The sequence below is a fragment of the Sinocyclocheilus rhinocerous genome, unplaced genomic scaffold (genome assembly GCF_001515625.1).
Source record: "Sinocyclocheilus rhinocerous isolate Xijiao unplaced genomic scaffold, SAMN03320098_v1.1 scaffold1522, whole genome shotgun sequence".
Lineage (NCBI taxonomy): Eukaryota > Metazoa > Chordata > Actinopteri > Cypriniformes > Cyprinidae > Sinocyclocheilus > Sinocyclocheilus rhinocerous.
This window is the reverse complement of record NW_015637563.1, coordinates 201,612-221,574: the sequence shown is the minus strand read 5'-3', so window position 1 is coordinate 221,574 and position 19,963 is coordinate 201,612. Positions and strand designations below refer to the sequence as shown.

Here is a 19,963-nt window from a genome sequence, read left to right as displayed (position 1 = left end):
GGTAATGGATAAGACAAGTTATTAATTCATTTAATAGCTGTTGCTGATGGGAAGATTTTAATTTGTATATCAGAAATAATTAGATTCCAATCTCTAGAAATAAGACAAAATGTCATTTTAATAACTCAACGGAGGATTTGGCTTTCTGAGCCGTCAAGCGCCTCCTTCAGCTTTTTCGACAACAACAGTTTTTAGCTAATAACACTTACGTTATCAGAAATACAGTTATTAATCACATTACACGTTTCTAACTCGTTTTCCAGGCTGAATATATTCAATGGTCTGCAGTATATGTGTGAGATCTCGCGAGAGTTTCCTCGGTGGTGAGACGAGAGTCTGCGAGATTTGCGCGTCCGCCATCTCTAGGAGCAAGAAAAGTAGCAGAACGCGAAGCGCCTGTCAACAAGTCCGAAGAGTGAGACTCATAAAGAAGGTCAAGCGGGGCTCAGCGCTGCCTCTTTATACCTGTTCCCCGTCTTTTGTCAGAGAAGACTTTCATGTGAAAGGAGACAACGGCGGGGAATAAGCCAGACATGTCAAATCTCAGCAAAGGGGGCACTAAAAAAGACACCAAGATGAGGATACGAGCCTTTCCCGTGAGTATGAGCGCTCCGAGCCGGCGACACCGTCACTCGAGCTCCGGGGATCCGAGCGGACAGGCCTGTGTGAACAAATCCCTTCACACCGCCTCTGTGTTTACCCAAATCCCACAAATAATCAAATAACCATCATGAGGGAAGCGTCACTTTGATCTGGGGTTAGAAGCTCTTGCGTTGTTTTTATGTCAAGCTAATAACTAATGACACAAGTTAGCGAGCCTGCTAGCTGGCTAACCTGTTTAACAGCAGCAGATGATCACAAATAAATGCGTAGTGACCCAAATACGCTGGTTTTATTGCATAAGTTCCCTCGGTGAGCGTATTCAATCAACAGTAAATGTGTCACTAATCAAAACATGTGTTCTAGTAACGTTGTTTGTGGGGGGTCGGTTTGTCTGTGACTAGGTTTTGCGTCATACATGTACCGTTTGATGTGGGTATGACGTGATACTCATTTAAGTTACTGCCAGCGAAGAAACTTGTTCAGTAGCACTAATGCTGCTATAATGTTTGATGTAGATATGTGCAATCGCCTTGATCTAAACCAGTGATGGGCAAACTTGGCCCTTCCAGGCCACTTTCCTGCAGAGATTTGATCCAACCCTGATAAAACTCACCTGCCTGTAGCCTTCTAGTAGTCTTGAAGACAATGATTAGCTGGTTCAGGCAGTGTTTGATTAGAGTTGGAGCTAAACTCTGAAGGAAAGTGACCTGGAAGGGCCAAGTTCGCCCACCCCTGATCTAAACAGTCAATATACTGTAAAACCAAAATGCATTGAGATTCTCTTGTCAGCTGTAAAATCATGACTATCAATGACCGTGACGTCAGATGATGGGGTATTTGTGGAAAACGGGGCATCGTGAGAAAATGATGAATCATTCCTGCCATCAGGCAACTCTTATTCAGAATCACATCTGTTGATTTGTCCACATCGGTTCGAGCTGCATGTTCACATGATTTTACTTGACAGTTTTATGTCAAGCCAATATGGACTACCCAGAACACATGGGGATAAGTGTTTTATTAAGATACTCAAAACTGAGACAACTCCCTTTTATTATGTCCTGTTGGCCAAGACTTTTGTGTTTAACTTGCTTTGCCTCAGTAGACTATGGATATGGTAAACTACCATGTACGAGTGTCATAAAACAACAAAAAGAGTGTTGTACGATCAAACAAATACAGAATGATGCTGTATATTTTCTTAGAATTAACTTACTTGGATGCATCAGCTGCTGTTCCCCTAAAGTTCACACAGGTGTCTTTGCGGAGTATGTCATGTTAACTATGGGCGATTGATAAGCTCAGAATGGCACAGTACTTTCTGTCTGCATTTTGACCTGTTGAACTTTTTGTGGAATGTTTTGCTTGATTGTGCTTTCTTTCTTTACGATAAATGCCATTGGTCTGATACTATCTTATGAAATGCAATCACGTTCACACATTTTTTTTTTCAAAGTGCATTGTCTCATTTAGGTTAGATTGATAATCTAACCAGTTTGCAGTTCAAGGTTATGCTGATTGCTGAGCCACAGTAAAAGCCCGTTCATACCAAGGATGATAACTGTAATTATAACTATGACTATAAAGCTTTAATAACCATTCATACCAACAGTAAAAACTATATTGGCATCCACATCAGCGGACAATAACATTCTGTTTGCATGCGCTGCAGTTTTGTCATCAGCTGCTTTAAATGCTTGAGCTCTTTAAAGCAGAATGGATTCTGATTTGCTGTCAATGGGTTTATTGTCATTTAAAATCAAAGTGATTTTTATTTGACATTTTTCTGTGTCATTAACCTTCAGCGTGTTTATCGAGTGAAAATCTGTGTTGAACGCCTCTCACACACATACTGGCGTGTAAAATCTAAGAATTTATTAGCCAATGGCTAATGTTAGACATTATTTAGTCGCCCAGAGTAAGATTTAGTCGCATATGCGAGTGATTTACTCGCAATGTAGAGGGTTGGTTGTGTGGACTTCCCTACTCTCATAGAATTGGGATGATCATTCAAACTTTACAGTTATCATTATAGATATCGTTCTTGGAGTGAACGGCCTTAAAGGGATAGTTCACCCAAAAAGTAAAGTTTTATCTTCATTTACTCACCCTCATATCGTTTCAAACCAGTATGACTCACTTTCTTTTGGGGAACATAAAAAGACATTTTGAGGAATATTGGTAACCAAACTGCTGCTGGTAGCCATTGACTTTCATAGTATGGAGAGGGGAAAAAAATAATATAGAAGTCAATGGCTACCAGTAGCAGTTTGGTTACCAATTATCTTCTCTTGTGTTCAACAGAAGAATGAAATTCATACAGATTTGGAACAACATGAGGATGAGTAAATGATGACGGGTTTTAATTTTTGGCTGAACTATCCCTTTAAAAGGAAGGGTAAAAGAGTGCATAACATTTGAATTTGGTAACCCTCAAACAGTTGGTAGCTTCATGTATCACCTTTTCTCCCTTAATGGTTTCCTCTCTTCTCTCTGCTTCATCTCAGATGACCATGGATGAGAAGTATGTCAACAACATCTGGGACCTCTTGAAAAATGCCATCCAGGAGATTCAGAGGAAAAACAACAGTGGGCTGAGCTTTGAGGAGCTCTACAGGAACGCCTACACCATGGTCCTGCACAAGCACGGAGAGAAGCTCTACACGGGCCTCAGGGAGGTGGTCACAGAACATCTCATCAACAAAGTAAGAGCCAGATGTCTCTGTCGTGCCTCTTCTCCACGGTGAGGGTGACGGTGTCTAACCTGGAACCGTTCTGTTGGCAGATCCCCTGGCCGAGTACCAGATCTGGCATGAGAAACGATGCATGTACATGTACTTTTATGCGTTTGGTAGATGCTTTTGTTTGAGGTTCATGCATGCCCAGAGAATCATATCCTGTGAACTTGACGTTGCTAATGCAGTGCTCTACTGTTTAGCTACAGGAAGATCCAACACCAGTTCAGTGAAAAGGGGTAGAAAGTAATGTGTCGAGGAGATAAACACCATCTCATACCATCATGAATGTTCAGCACAAAAATCTACTCAGATTTTCTCGTGCAGTTTGTCTGTTTAGACCAATGTGAAAAAAGGCAGATGGGCTGAGTGAAAATGCAAATTCACTCTTTGACCGTAAGTGCACAGCTTATTTTGTTTCTGATGCACCGATGTATTGCCCGATAAAAGCAATTATCAGCACTATCGGACAGTCGTTTAAATCAACTGATGATCAGGGCTGATTATATCCTGTCAATCAAAAGGCAGCGGAAACGTGTCGGACAGCATGCAGACTCTATTTTGAATTTATGTAATAATAATGCAATAATAACACATTAATGCAATCTCACTTCTTAAAAACAGTGCTGTTAACGCAGTCTTTTCCCCTTTTTTCCCCCAGGTTTTATCATGATAATCAAACAATAAATGCCGTTTTGAATCTCTTAAATGTGGCGTGACAGATGGCTTTAGCTGCTTCAGTTCAAGTGGCATCATCTCTTTCACTTTAATAAAAGTTATAGCACAAAATAAATGTGAATGAATAGCCAAAGTTATGTTGAGAGATACAGTACACTACTGAGATACATCATGCCTCTAGTAATCACTCATTTAGTGTTTCAATAGTTTCAACAATTAAAACCGCTTGTGAACATTAAGTCACTTAACGTTACATTTACCTCAGGAAAGTTATCCAGTGTTCACAGTTGGTTAGTTAGCTATAAAAGGAAAACACTAGAGAGGAGCTTATTAATAGAAGTTAATTGATAAAGAAAATCTATTTATGACATTATTTTTGACAGCATCCTCATTTTACAGCATTTTTACACAAGTGCCTAAAACTTTTAACAGCACTGGAGCTTCGCAGGTAGGTTTCTTGAAGCGTCTTGGAGACGTTGCCACAGTTCTTCTGGATTGAGTCTGTCTCAGTTTGTTCTGTTTCTTCATGTCACTCCAGACAGACTGATGATGATCAGATCAGATCTCTGTGTGGAGCAAACAAGAATCTCACTGGATTATTACAATTAATGGCTAAATGAATGTTTGGAAATGTAAACTTTGAATTCCTACTGACACACTACAGCAAAAGATAGAAATAACTGACTTAAAACCAATTTTTAGCTGATGAAAATACTAGTGTTCTAATAATTTTGGCCATCACTGTATGTATTTGCTGGAGAATTGAGTGAGTGTCAGTGAGTGTGTCTGCATCTGTCAGCAGGGGGGCGTTTAAGGGATAGTTCACCTAAAAAATACTAATTATGTCATAATTTTCTCACTCTCCTGTCATTTCAAAACTTGATGGCTTGCTTCTTTGCAACGTAACAGGCATTTTGAGAAATCACACATTTTTTCCAAGGCCTGAAATTCATTTCAGAAAAGGTGGGGTAATTTTCCCCATTAGCTGACTCTCATTGCAGTTATCTCACCTAAATGTTTTGCTCACTTCATGGATTTATGTATTTTACAAAACATTGTAAACAGTTTTTAAGGGTGCCTTGCAAACACCTTAATTAACAAGCCAAAGATGACTATTAATTGCATTTTTTTTTAGTTATTAAATTGATGCAGTTATGCGCTGAATCATATTTATATTGTTACTAGGAAAATACTTTTGAAAACAAACTTGGATGCTAGACTGTACTATGGGGCTATTTTTGTTGTGCAATAGCCTGCCTGTGTAATTCTGATGCATCAGTAAAGATTTCTAGGCCCAGTTACGTGAAAACCATTAAGTGATTTTTAATGAAGTGATTAAGGCAAGAGATTTCTTTGCAGCAAAAATGTTGTAACCATAACCCTTACATAAGTGTTTATAATAAGCATTTCACGATCATTTCTCGTAAAAACAAAGTGATAGAGAAGCGGTTGCTATAGCAACAACATCAGCCACAATAAACTAAATATATAACTGACCGCTGGCTTTTAAACAACTTGCAAGCACTGGTATTTCTTTTTGGGAATTCAAATATATTTTAGTTTTTTCTTCTGGATAGTTGTGTATTATATTTCCAACCAAATTGCCTGTTGCTTGGAAGAGCTTTATCTTCTGTATTAGCTTCATTCTTCTCTGCCTCTCTCCCCTTCTGTCTTTGTACAGGACCGGGTGTATGTTCAGCAGAATAACGTAGAGAACGTCTATAATCTAGGTCTCATCATCTTCAGAGACCAGGTGGTTCGTTACGGCTGCGTTCGGGACCATCTGAAGCAGACCTTACTCGACATGATTGCCCGTGAGAGGAGAGGAGAGGTGGTGGACAGGTGGGCGTCTTTGTTTTGTTTGAGTAGCGTCAAACATGTAGACCATGCAGAAAACTGTGTGCGAGTCATCATAATATGGCAATTTTTAGTGCTGTCAAACGATTAATCGCATCCAAAATAAAAGTTTTTGTTTGCATAATATATGTGTGTGTACTGTGTATATTTATTATGTATAAGTACACACACACATGCATGTATATAGTTCAGAAAAATGTTTATATATGAAATATATTTATTTATAATATAAATTATATGAATATAAATATAGACTTGTAAATATTTGCAAAATATATACTGTATGTGTGTGTGTCTATATATACATAATAAATATAACACAGAACACACACACATATATTATGCAAACAAAAACATTTATTTTGTATGTGATTAATCGTGATTAATCGTTTGACAGCACTACTTTAAATCTATCAAACCCTACCTTTGCTAATGTGCACACAATAATGCCAGAATTTTTATTTTTTTTTGCCAATTATCCTGTGATTTAAATTCATGAGCCTCATAAGTACCCACTTTTCTGCTCCGTTGTTTGTGCAAACACAACAGTATGAGCCCCTCTGGCTAGGACGGCCTGAGTTTGGGGTGTAAAAAGTGCTAAGACATTCTACATAAAGAAAAATAGGTAATATGTCATTTTAATGTCAAATTTATGGTTTTAAAAGTCAAACTAGCCAGTGACATACTTTAGAGAAAGTAAAAAGGTCTACATTTAATTGTACGTAATGATTTATTTCTTTTTATATTTTTATTTTTGAAATGGATTCAACAAATCAAGAGACAGTGGTGTTTGTTTCATTTAAGGGATAGTTTGCTAAAGCATGAAGTTGCTGTCATCAGTCGCCCACTCTCATTTCGGACAATTATGATTTTTGTCATAATCGTGCAGCCCTAATGGTAACCAAAACTGTTTTGTTACCAACATTCTTCAAAAGAATGTTGAAGAATTAGTATGGCCTTTTCTCAAATAATGCTTCTTACCTTTTCTGTTTTGTCTGTTTTCCAAGTTGTCATTATATAATCTACAAAGAAATAACATTTTACTTGTTTGTAACTTATATAGCCACTCAGACTGCTGACTCGCGAGATAATGCGCTCAACGCTCAATACGCTCCGGCAAATCTCTTTTTATATGTGACCCTGGAGCACAAAACCTTAAGTGTCAATTTTTTCGAAATTGAGATTTATACATCATCTGAAAGCTTGTTATGATAGGACAATATTTGGTCGAGATACAACTATTTGAAAATCTGGAATCTGAGGGTGCAAAAAAATCTAAATATTGAGAAAATCATCTTTAAAGTTGTCCAAATGAAGTTCTTAGCAATGCATATTACTAATCAAAAATTAAGTTTTGATATATTTACGGTAGGAAATTTACAAAATATCTTCATGGAACATGATCTTTACTTAATATCCTAATGATTTTTGGCATAAAAGAAAAATCAATAATTTTGGCCCATACAATGTATTGTTGGCTATTGCTACAAATATACCCCAGCGACTTAAGACTGCTTTTGTGCTGCAGGGTCACATATAGTCTTTGATCTCCAGTATATTTGAGCATATTATCTTAATTTACTCAGTCATTTCCCTCAAATCACCACATCATAATAAATTATTAAAAATGCCAACATTTATGTCCATATGCACATTTTTCCAAGAATACATTAAACAATTCTGAGTCCGGTTGAAACATATTAAACTCAACACAACAACGTAATCCGATACAATAGGAATTAAGTCATGAATCTGAGTCATCTCTTGTTTAATATGTATTTGCCAGGGCACATTATACAACGTACATTTAAGCCATCACGTTAATAATGCAAAGGAGAGCAAGTAGAAAATACAATATTGCTTTAATAATAATAATAGTGAAAAAAATCACGTGGAGAGTCATAATGCACAGCCAGCACCAAACCGACAGAACGGCAAAACTAACTGAATTATAACTGCCACCATTTAGAATTAAACAAAGTTGTATTTGATGACCCGAGCTGACGCAAAAAAGTTAATTGTGAAATGCGCTCATATTTATTTAATGAAATCAGCCTTTTGAAGTTTAACAAACACATTAGGCTGTATCACCACAGTTATGTTTTCCATCTCCAAATTTAGGACCTCTCAAAATGATTATTAAGATGTTTGTCATACAATTTAAGATATTTGAGACTTTTTATGGCCTTAAATGTAATAAAACATACATTTTTAGACTAAGGACACAAAGTCACAAACTGAAAAGTATAAGTGTAAAAAAATAAAACTATATTTCTGATTTGCTGCTTTTCATAGCACTCAGACTGGTTATTAAATGCAATGGGAAAAGTAGCTGCAGTTTTCTTAGTGTATGTTGTAATAAGTGCTTGTCTTCATTCAGGGGTGCCATTCGTAACGCTTGTCAGATGCTGATGATTTTGGGCTTGGAAGGACGGTCCGTCTATGAAGAGGATTTCGAGGCCCCGTTCTTAGAAATGTCTGCTGAATTCTTTCAGGTTTGTTACACTTTATTGCATTATTATTTCTCTATCAGAGGGTTTGTAGTTGGTATCACAGTGAATGTGTATATTAGCATTTTAAAGTAAAAGTTGACCCAAAGAATAAAAATGCTGTCTGCTTATCAGTGGTATAATTTACGCACTATTATGTTGTTCCAAACCTGTATACTGTAAACTAGGGCTGAGCGATATTGAAAAAAAAAACTATCGCGATTTCTTTGATCAATTTTGCGATTTCGATTTTAATCACGATTTTGACACACACAGACATGCTTTACAGTCATTAATGCATTCAGTGTGAATTTGAAACATATTTCCAAAAGAAAACCAATTAGAGCTTTATCAAAAAGCTGTAACATGTCTCTAGAACAGACATAAGGCAAAATAATCACTAAGTAAAGGTGTAACAAAATGTCTCTAGAATAGACATATGGCAGAAAAAAAAAATCCCGTGTCCAGGGATTTTTTTTTTCTCCATGTGTGTTGACTGTGAAACAGTAGACTTTAATTATATGCATTTATGGTGTAATTACTAAATTTCCATGTCAATCCATGTAAATTTTTACCGCGAATAATGCGCTGTCACTTTAATTCAGCATGTGCAGCACAACAGAAATAGACTCCGTGCGGAAACGATCGCAGCATGACTGCCCTACTGTAAACTCTTTCTTTCTTTCTTTCTTAACTACTGTTGAATTAAATTGAATGTTGAATTGACCAGACTTTAATGTGAAGATTCCTCAAAAGTATTTTGGAAACGGGGTTTAGAGTGACATAAGTGTGAGTAAATAATGACCGAATATGTAATAATTTCTTTATTAATGTGATGTTTTCCGTTTGTTTGTCATTATGCTTTAACCCTGTTAATTTGTTTTAATTTTATTAATCTTTTTCAGATGGAAAGTCAGAAGTTTTTAGCCGAGAATAGTGCAAGCGTGTACATAAAGAAAGTGGAGGCACGGATAAACGAGGAGATCGAGCGAGTGATACACTGCCTGGATAAAACGACGGAGGAGCCGATTGTGAAGGTGGTGGAGAGAGAGCTGATCTCCAAACATATGAAGACCATTGTAGAGATGGAGAACTCGGGCCTGGTGCACATGCTCAAGAATGGAAAGACGGAAGGTGCACTGTCCTCATCTCAGTCATTTATTATTACTGTTGCATTACATCAGTGCTAAAGCTTAGTGGTTAAAGAGCTGGAATGAGAAGGTCCTCTTATAATGTTAGTTGTCAGTTTTATCACCATTTTTAAACAGTCTGGTTTTTAACATTTGACCGATTCAAGATAAAGAATTTGATTTTTACAAAAATGTTTTTAACTAGTCAACTTACAAACTTAACTTGCAACATGATTCAGGTAACATTCACTTTATTAACCATCTGGTTAAAGAAAGTTCTGTTCCAAGTGCAGCACACATGAAGTTCAGCATAGTGTAAATGTAAAACAAATTCACTCGTTAAATATCTTTGCAGAAAATATGCATGAAATATGAAGACAAGTATTGTCCAAACTTGCCTAAAACATGACCTATATGTGACCCTGGAGCACAAAAGCAGTCTTAAGTCACTGGGGTATATTTGTAGCAATAGCCAACAATACATTGTATGGGTCAAAATTATAGATTTTTCTTTTATGCCAAAAATCATTAGGATATTAAGTAAAGATAGTGTTCCATGAAGATATTATGTAAAGTTCCTACGGTAAATATATCAAAACTTAATTTTTGATTAGTAATATGCATTGCTAAGAACTTCATTTGGACAACTTTAAAGGCGATTTTCTCAATATTTAGATTTTTTTTGCACCCTCAGATTCCAGGTTTTCAAATAGTTGTATCTCGGTCAAATATTGTCCTATCCTAACAAACCATACATCAATGGAAAGTGTATTTATTCAGCTTTCACGTGGCGTATATAAAATTTTTCTAAATTGACAATTAAGACTGGTTTTGTGGTCCAGGGTCACATATGTTCAGAAGTAATACAAAATAAGAAAAAATGCTAAATATTTCTTAGAAAAAAATGTAGACATTGAGTTTTACAGGTCAACTCAAAAGTTCAAGGCAATTCAAATTCAAATACTAAAAGTATAACAAAAGTAGATTATTATTAACAGTAAATGTTTTGTAAAAACAAAGAAAATGCCAGAAGCTTTCAGCCTGTGACCATCATGGGAATATGAAATATCAAACTTAAAGCAGTATTTATTTATTTATTTTATTTTTTCGTTTTTGCATTTCACCATGCTGCTTTTTCATGTTTTTTCTGTGTAAACATGCTCTTGAAGGACGCGTTTGGACGTTGTGCTCACGTCTCATGTATTTTTCTAAAAATGTGGCACTCAAGTTAAAAGAAACTCAGCTCGCGTCTCATAATTTTCCCCTTTCCACTGTCTGCGTCTTGTGTTTTTCAATGATAAAAATAATACTTAATTGATCAAATTTTCCAGCCCTAGTTTGAAAGTGACTTCTGTCTGAGCACTGTTCATACATCACTGCTCTGTTCACAACAGACCTTTTTTAGTCTCCTAATGTGACCGTACTCTTACACTAGGCAGAACACTAAATACAAGACGAGTCACATAATCGTATTCATAGTTGTGACTATGCAGAAACACATTTTTGAAAGAAGTGTCTGTGTAGCTTAATGGTCAGAAGAATTTTTATTTATCACAAGCAAAGAAAAAAGCATTTGATAAATTAAATATAAAGATTAAGAGTTCATTTTGTTCCTAAATTCCAATTGGAACATTCAGTGAGCTTGAATGAAACATTCAATGAACGTTAAATAGAAGGTTAACAGGAAGTCGACATCAGTGGTTTGGAAGCTTTTATGATATTATAGAGATAATATTCATGCTTGTGTGTGCAGATCTGGCCTGCATGTACAAGTTGTTCAGCAGAGTGCCGAATGGCCTGAAGACCATGTGTGAGTGTATGAGCTCCTATCTGAGGGAGCAGGGCAAAGCTCTGGTGTCTGAGGAAGGAGAAGGCAAGAACCCTGTTGACTACATCCAGGTAATAGAGATAATATCTAACTCCTAGAACACGTGAGATGTGGGGAAGACCTTTATATCCAAACCTCCCTCTTTCTTTCTTCCTTCCTTTAGGGTCTTCTGGATCTGAAGTCACGGTTTGATCGCTTCTTGCTAGAGTCCTTTAACAACGACCGTTTATTCAAGCAGACCATTGCAGGGGACTTCGAGTATTTCTTGAACCTGAACTCTCGTTCGCCCGAGTATCTCTCGCTCTTCATTGACGATAAGCTGAAGAAAGGAGTGAAAGGAGTGAGTCAGTTTCTCTAGTCACATGATTAGTGGACGCTTTCCAATATAGAAAGCATGCCTCAAAATCTTCATTGGAGCAACGCAGTATCAGTTCTTAAATCCTAAAATCGATCGTTTAGTGTAGATTGTGGATGACTGAAAAGGAAGGATTTGTTTTGCTACGCATTATTAGTAGTTAAAACACTAAACCTTCCTAAATATTCCATATGTCATTTATAAAACCTTTGTCCATTAGTGCATAGCAGTTTTTTTAAAGGGGTCATATGATGCTTTTTTAAAGATCATTATTTTGTGTATTTGGTGTAACAGAATATGTTGACATGCTTTAATGTTCAAAAAACACATTATTTTTCAAATACTGTACATTATTGTAGGTCCTCTATGCCCCGCCTCTCTCAAACGCTTCGTTTTCTACAAAGCCCCCTCCTTTGACAAGCGCAGTCCGCTCTGATTGGCCAGCTGACCCAGTGCACTGTGATTGGCCGAACACCACAAGCACCTGTCGGAAATGTAACGCCCCTTACCATAATCGCAAGCTTCATCTTTCAAAATAAATGTAAAAACAGAGCCCGAAAGGGGAACAGAGTCCCGTGACAGACACAGTGATGAAGCTGGTATGTGTTTGCAGTACACAAGCCACGGTTAAGACAGCTGACTCCACTGTGAAGTGACCTTGTCTCTCTCTCTCTCGCTCTCTCTCACACACACATGATGCGCAAAACTCCGCATTTGAACAGTCAATAGCAAATACTTAAACTAATAACAAAACAGTAGCTGATTCAGAAGCGCCAGATTATCATAGCAAAGTCAGAATTACCTCCTCTCCTAGGTTCACGAAACGGTCGTCCATAAAATGCATTGCTGTTCTGTTGTAAGTAATCTTAAAGATTCCTAAATGCATCTACTTTCGGAAGGCCAAATAAAGTGCTTTTGCTTTCGCCTAGAAACACACAGCATCTCCCTGACATGGCTGCTTCAACACTAACTGCGGTTACTGAAACCACGCCTTCTTTCTTTGCGTGCACATTTGGGCACATTATGCAAATATTCCCACATAGTGACCTAGATATGTGGGGGCGTGTTAGAACGAGCCGTTTTAGGGGGGCGTGGCAGAGTCTTAACTTTGATAAAGAATATCTCTTTGGTTTTGAGACTTTAGTCTTTGCAACTTCAGGGATCTTATCTATGCACAATCAGCTTGTAACACTCCAAAGAGAAAGGAAAACTTGAAATCGCATCATATGACCCCTTTAAATGTTTGTAGATTACTAGGGATGTAACGATTAACCGCGAGCCGGTTGAAAATCGATTTAAATATGTGACGATTCAAATCGCGATTCAATTAGGGTTAAGAGTTTATATAAATGTATGTCTGAGGGTAACTTACTGTCTTTCGATGGTTTTTGTTTTTTCATCTTGCCTCTTTATAATGCATATTAAAGTTCATTTGCCACAGGTTTGTTAAAATTTCCAAAGGGTGCCGCGACTAAAAAAAGGTTGGGAAACACTGCTATAGATTACATATAGGAAGTCAGTAGTTAATCCAAGGTGTTTTTCTGTTGTTTGTCTGGGCTTTAGCTGACGGAGCAGGAGGTGGAGTCGATCTTGGATAAAGCCATGGTGCTCTTCAGGTTCATGCAGGAGAAGGACGTGTTTGAGCGCTACTACAAGCAGCACCTGGCCAGAAGACTCCTCACCAACAAGAGCGTGTCCGACGACTCAGAGAAAAACATGATCTCGAAGCTAAAGGCAAGATCTGCTGCTGTACAGAGCGGAGGCTCAGCGTGCCCTAACACTGTATGTGTCTCATGTGACGTTTCTCGTTCCACAGACGGAGTGTGGCTGTCAGTTCACATCTAAACTGGAAGGCATGTTCAGGGACATGAGCATCTCAAACACAACCATGGATGAGTTTCGGCAGCACCTTACGTCGACAGGGGTGAGATGCAGATGGTACTCAACCAGAATAAGTCTTTTGCCGCCTCAGTTACTACTGCAAATCTGGACAGTTAGACTGTTTAGTGATTAGAGTGGACAGTTTGAATGGTGTTTAATTGGGTTTTCTTCTTAGGTGTCTTTAGGTGGTGTCGACCTCACAGTGAGGGTGCTAACGACAGGATACTGGCCGACCCAGTCAGCGACTCCCAAATGTAGCATCCCCCCTTCACCAAGACATGCTTTCGAGGTCTTTAGAAGGTGTTGGTTGTTGTATTTTGCAGTAGTGCTACTGCACCACAATTACCCCACTGTAAAATAAAAAAACACTGAGTGAGCAAAAATTTGTGAGATAGCTAGTTATAATGGTAATTAAATAATGTTTACATATGTATAAAAGCCTACATTAAAATCTGTCATATAAATTGGTCTCTTCATTAGAAATTAGCCTACTGATTGCCACCATTGATGGACAATTTTTTTTAATAATATTAAAAATATCTGTATGACATTATATTCTGCAGTTCTTCCCTGTTGTACCGAATATCTATACTTTTCAAATTATCATATCGAAGTTAGAAATTCAAATATTGTGACAAAATTAATGTTGTAGGGTGCCACAGGTTTGTTAAAATTTCCAAAGGGTGCCGCGACTAAAAAAAGGTTGGGAAACACTGCTATAGATTACATATAGGAAGTCAGTAGTTAATCCAAGGTGTTTTTCTGTTGTTTGTCTGGGCTTTAGCTGACGGAGCAGGAGGTGGAGTCGATCTTGGATAAAGCCATGGTGCTCTTCAGGTTCATGCAGGAGAAGGACGTGTTTGAGCGCTACTACAAGCAGCACCTGGCCAGAAGACTCCTCACCAACAAGAGCGTGTCCGACGACTCAGAGAAAAACATGATCTCGAAGCTAAAGGCAAGATCTGCTGCTGTACAGAGCGGAGGCTCAGCGTGCCCTAACACTGTATGTGTCTCATGTGACGTTTCTCGTTCCACAGACAGAGTGTGGCTGTCAGTTCACATCTAAACTGGAAGGCATGTTCAGGGACATGAGCATCTCAAACACAACCATGGATGAGTTTCGGCAGCACCTTACGTCGACAGGGGTGAGGTGCAGATGGTACTCGACCAGAATAAGTGCCTCAGTTGCACATTACAGTGAGACTGTGTAGTGATTACAGTGGATTGAGATTGAATGGGGTTTAATCGTGTTTTCTTCTTAGGTGTCTTTAGGTGGTGTCGACCTCACAGTGAGGGTGCTAACGACAGGATACTGGCCGACCCAGTCAGCGACTCCCAAATGTAGCATCCCCCCTTCACCAAGACATGCTTTCGAGGTCTTTAGAAGGTGTTGGTTGTTGTATTTTGCAGTAGCTTTGTTCCAGTTTTTAACTCATTTGGGAAGAACTTTGACTTTAAGAGTCACTCCAGAAGTTTTGTTTGTGTTCACGGCCACTTAACTCTTTCGTTGCAGATTTTATTTAGCCAAGCACAGCGGTAGGCAGCTCACATTACAGCATCACATGGGTTCAGCAGACCTCAATGCCACCTTCTATGGGCCAATCAAAAAGGTATCAAGCAGTCACTGAAGAATTCCAAAGAATTTACTTATCTTATAATCTAAGCTGTGATAATTTGATTTGCGTCTTTCTTCAGGAGGATGGCTCGGATATGGTCGGTGGGGCTCAGGTCACAGGCTCTAATACCAGGAAGCACATCCTGCAGGTTTCCACATTCCAGATGACAATCCTCATGCTTTTCAACAACCGAGAGAAATCCACATTCGAGGTACTGCACTCGTGCCACATTTTGCAAAGCTTGGGCAATTTCTCTGCTTTAGAAAAGCATGTTTCATGGACGTATTCTTAAAATATAAGCAATAGTTTTAGTGCGAACAAGTTGTGAGATTTTTATATAATAATAATAATAATATAATATAATAATTACTTAACTGGTTCCAGTGCTGAAAGCTCTTTGTTAATGTTCCCATATTCAAAGTTGCATACTTTGCATGTGCTGCACATTTTTTGTACCATTTTTTTATTAGTATATTTTTATCTATTTGTTTTTTTTTTTTAGAATTTAAAGCATAATTTAAAAAATTAGATTCTGATTGTAGTCTTTGAAATCCAAAAAGTAGTAGGGCTGTCAAAATGGCTGAAAAACTAAATTCAAATTTTTTACTTAAATATGATCAAAATTCGAATTATATTCTTATTTAAAATGCATAATTTCAGTTACGGTGAAGAAAAGCTTTTGGCTTCTCTCCTGAGGCCACAAGAGGGCGCATCGAGCAAAATATTACTAATGCACGTTTATTCAAAGCATAAGAAAACATGACTATCTATGAAAAAAAAATGCATAATGTTTAAAATAATGTTTATAAACCAATTATAATTAAGTTGCTTAAACAACTATAAACAAAACAGCATCATGTATGTATGCATAGTTTAATACAAAGGGCCGAAGAGTAAATTTTTCATTTAAAAACACGAGTTTGCAGTGGGATGGGGAAAAAACCCGCCATAAAGTCTCGAGAGATGTTTTTTCAAAGTTGTGGCTCTTTTGTGCGAGACGCGAGTGCAACGGTGATAGATGTCCCTCTAAAAAATGTGCGAAATATGCGTTCTGTGTGAACGGCTTGGTTTCAGTTTTGACGTAAACAAGATCTTCTCAGCATTGATTGTTCTCTTTTCCCGCAATATTTGTAATTAACAACGTAGCAGCGCCGCATCTAGTGGCTTCAGCTGGATAGGCTAACAAAAACATTAAAATGCAATGACACTTACATCGTCATCATATCTCGTGAGCCACTGATAAGGCTGCCTCCTTAACGCACACCTGAAATTCTAATGCAATGTTTTTGCATTCGAATGTGGATTTTTATTTTAAATTCGACGAATATTCGAAATTCGAATTTTTTTTTTGACAGCCCTAAAAAGTAGTGCTTGAAAAGTCTTTGAAAGTCCTAAAATTTAATTTTAAACTATCTGTACAAACCCTGCAATTTTATTACTAATAAATTTATAATGAAAATTAATGCACAAGATAAAGTTTAAAGTGAGGAATAATAACTGACAGCTCTGTTCAAATTGAGTATTGACAGAGAAAGAAACATCCCCAAACTCACTATATATACACAAGGCACAGCTAAACGTGACATTCATTATAACGGGTTTAAGTAAATGTTGTTTTGAGATTGCTTAAATTGAAAGTTGTTGATTATTTGCAGTTTAGGTCTGGCTGGTTTAGGTCTTTCAAAAGGTACTAAAATGTACCGTTTAGGAACTTATATGCAGTCTTTAGGGGTAAATAAGGTATAAAGGTGTACCTTTTCAAAGGTACTGACCGCCCCAGTGACAGCTTTTGTATAATGTTTTTTCTGTAATGTTCAATGGCTATAATTACTCATATAAAAAATGTAGGCACTGGTTCCAGAATAGGCAACAGTTGTACTGGCCTTCACCCATAGTACTTATTAATCAGCCTGTACATTGAATTAAATGGCATTGCTGTACTTTTCCCACATGTCCCTGCTGTTTTCCGCTCTTGGCAGGAGATCCAGCAGGAGACGGATATCCCGGAGAGAGAGCTGGTGCGGGCGCTGCAGTCTCTGGCCTGTGGAAAGCCCACACAGCGAGTCCTCACCAAAGAACCCAAGTCTAAAGAGATCGAGAGCGGCCACGTCTTCACTGTCAATGACCAGTTCACCTCCAGACTGCACAGAGTCAAGATTCAAACAGGTAACGGTCAGCTTGACCGATGCTGTAGAACTGTTCAGCAAAACCCATACAAATACAATTTAGCTTTCATCTTTAAAAGACTTGAAATAACAATGTTGTCTATTTTGATATATATTAAAATTGTATTTATTATTGTAATGGCAAAGCTCCATCACTTCAGTGTCACATGATCCTACAAAAATCATTTACAGATTCAAATAACAGCTTTTATATTTACAACTCACTCTCTTTGCGTTGGATTACTTTTTCTCACACATATAATTCTTTTTACAATATATAATAAAAGATGGGTTTGTGAAGCAATTCATTTGGATTATGCTCATAGTAAAATGCATGTGTATAATGCATGTGCTGATTAAATACAGACAGCAGACAGACTGTGATTTCTGCAGTGTTGAACTTGCTTCTCCAGTGTCCTGTTCTTCTGATATCCAGAATGCAGCTTCTCATGTTCATCTTGCGCCCTCTATCGTTCAAGTGTGAATTTGCTTAATCTATAATCTATAATAATTTAATCTTGGTGTTAAAGGACAATTTATTGACTATTTTTGTTACAAATAGATTCAGATTCAGCATTGGCCATAACAATCTGTTAATTATTGTTACTGGCGCATCCCTTTATTTATATATACTGTTAAACGACCAAAATTGCAAGACCATTGTTACATACATTTTTGCATGTCGCTCATCCCTTGTAAATGTCATATTATGACTCTGTATTGTGGTTTTCCTCACAAATACAGTATTTCAGGATAATAAGTATCGTTATACACAGCATCGTTTAGACCTACACCCATGCTACTTTTCAACAGTTCTGCTAGTTAATCGTTTGGAAAGTGTTTTTCTGTAACCTGTGTGTCACGTCTCTGCAGTTGCAGCCAAACAGGGAGAATCGGACCCTGAGAGGAAGGAGACGCGACAGAAAGTGGACGATGACAGGAAACACGAGATTGAGGCGGCTATCGTTCGGATCATGAAGTCCAGAAAGAAGATGCAGCACAATGTTCTAGTAGCAGAGGTGTGGAGACTGTTTGTGGAAATAGTTTAAATATCCAAAAAATGTTCAGCCACGCTTGAACATGTTATTTGAGAATAACAGTGTGATGTAATCTCTTTCCTGTTTCTTTGAACAATTGTTTATAGAACTTCAGTTTGATCCTGTGTGTTTTTGTCTTTAGGTAACCCAGCAGCTGAAGGTGCGATTCCTTCCCAGTCCTGTGGTCATTAAAAAGCGTATTGAAGGACTTATCGAGAGAGAATACTTGGCAAGAACACCAGAAGATCGCAAAGTGTACACATACGTAGCATGAACAAGGAGCGCAATTAAATCTGGCATGAGAGAGCGAGTGAGAGTGCGAGTGAGCGAGCGAGTATTGTTTTGGGACTTTGTTACACACCTCACATGGGATGTTATTTTATTTTATGCATTTTTTGCCTTTGTTGTCATTCGTACTGGGAATAAACTGAGAAGAAACCTCTCATCTTCTAATGAACTTGTTTTAAATTGTTCCTTTCGATTCCCATGACGCTTTCCACTGGATTAGATTCAACACTTTTACAGAAGGTCTTGGTCTCTATGAGAGAAGTTATTTTTGTGTGTGTCTTCACAATCCTACAACCGAATTAATACAGTAAGCCACACAATTTCCGAGCATTGGATATCATTACGACCATTCATATCATGAAATACACAGATATAAGAAAATAACTCAGAAGGTAAGTGCGTTTGCGTCTGTGGCACCTGATTTGGATGTACAGGTTCTCGCCATCAGTGCTTTACCTGTAAGATTGCCAAATGTGTATCTGAGTGACAAAGGGGTGTAGCGTTTGGTTCAAAGCATGCTTTTACTGAAGGCTGATGGAGTAACACTTACACAGCATATAAAATGGTGGTTTGGCTGTCTTTTTTCCCTTTCTGTATTTTTTTTTTTTCATGTCTAACATGGCCAATTGTTAAAGATGACTTAAAAGCGTTTTATTTTGATGGGTCCTTTGAAAGCAGTTTAAACAGGGATGGGGCGCAGTTTGTGTTTTTTCAGCATTATTATATTTCAATGTGTATAAATTGTAAAATAATTGTTATTGTACTCAATGCTGAAGTGAACTGTACAGGGCCTTGTTTTCATCATTAAATGTAGAAAAATACAGGAAAAAAAAAACAATAAAAGGATTGGCCGTTTTGGGTCAGACTTTTTGTCTTGTTCTGATTTCCTCAATGGAGGATCCTGGTTGGTAGGACATCAAATGTGATAGCAGTGTGAAATTATACATATCAAAATATGTATTTTGATATGTATAATTTATTTATTCCGGTAGAAGTCACCTGTGTCCTGCCTGAATGACTATCGTCCCATAGCACTGACCCCAATCATGATGAAGTGCTTTGAGAGGTTAGTCATGCACCATATCAACTCCAATCTCCCCAACACACTTGACCCGCTCCAGTTTGCATACCGTCCAAAACGCTCCACGGACGATGCCATTTTCTCCACCCTCCACCTGACTCTTACCCACTTAGAAAACAAAGACTCTTATGTTCGAATGCTGTTCATCGACTTCAGCTCAGCATTCAACACAATAATCCCACAACAGCTCATTAACAAACTAAACCTGCTGGGCCTAAAT

The 19,963-nt window shown here is 37.8% G+C and overlaps 1 protein-coding gene across 1 annotated transcript; it reads left to right on the top strand.

Annotated features, from left to right (window-relative positions):
* The first annotated feature begins 330 nt into the window (after positions 1–330).
* On the top strand, positions 331–19,525 carry LOC107749057 (cullin-3-like). Its single transcript, XM_016564107.1, has 16 exons — positions 331–596; positions 3,111–3,346; positions 4,282–4,306; positions 5,656–5,858; positions 8,254–8,368; positions 9,268–9,496; positions 11,246–11,391; positions 11,484–11,660; positions 13,239–13,409; positions 13,492–13,599; positions 13,732–13,856; positions 15,070–15,166; positions 15,252–15,383; positions 17,152–17,338; positions 18,211–18,356; positions 18,517–19,525. Exons 1-16 carry the CDS (start codon positions 534–536, stop codon positions 18,646–18,648), a joined length of 2,292 nt encoding a protein of 763 aa, XP_016419593.1. The 5' UTR covers positions 331–533; the 3' UTR covers positions 18,649–19,525.
* Positions 19,526–19,963: the final 438 nt, after the last annotated feature.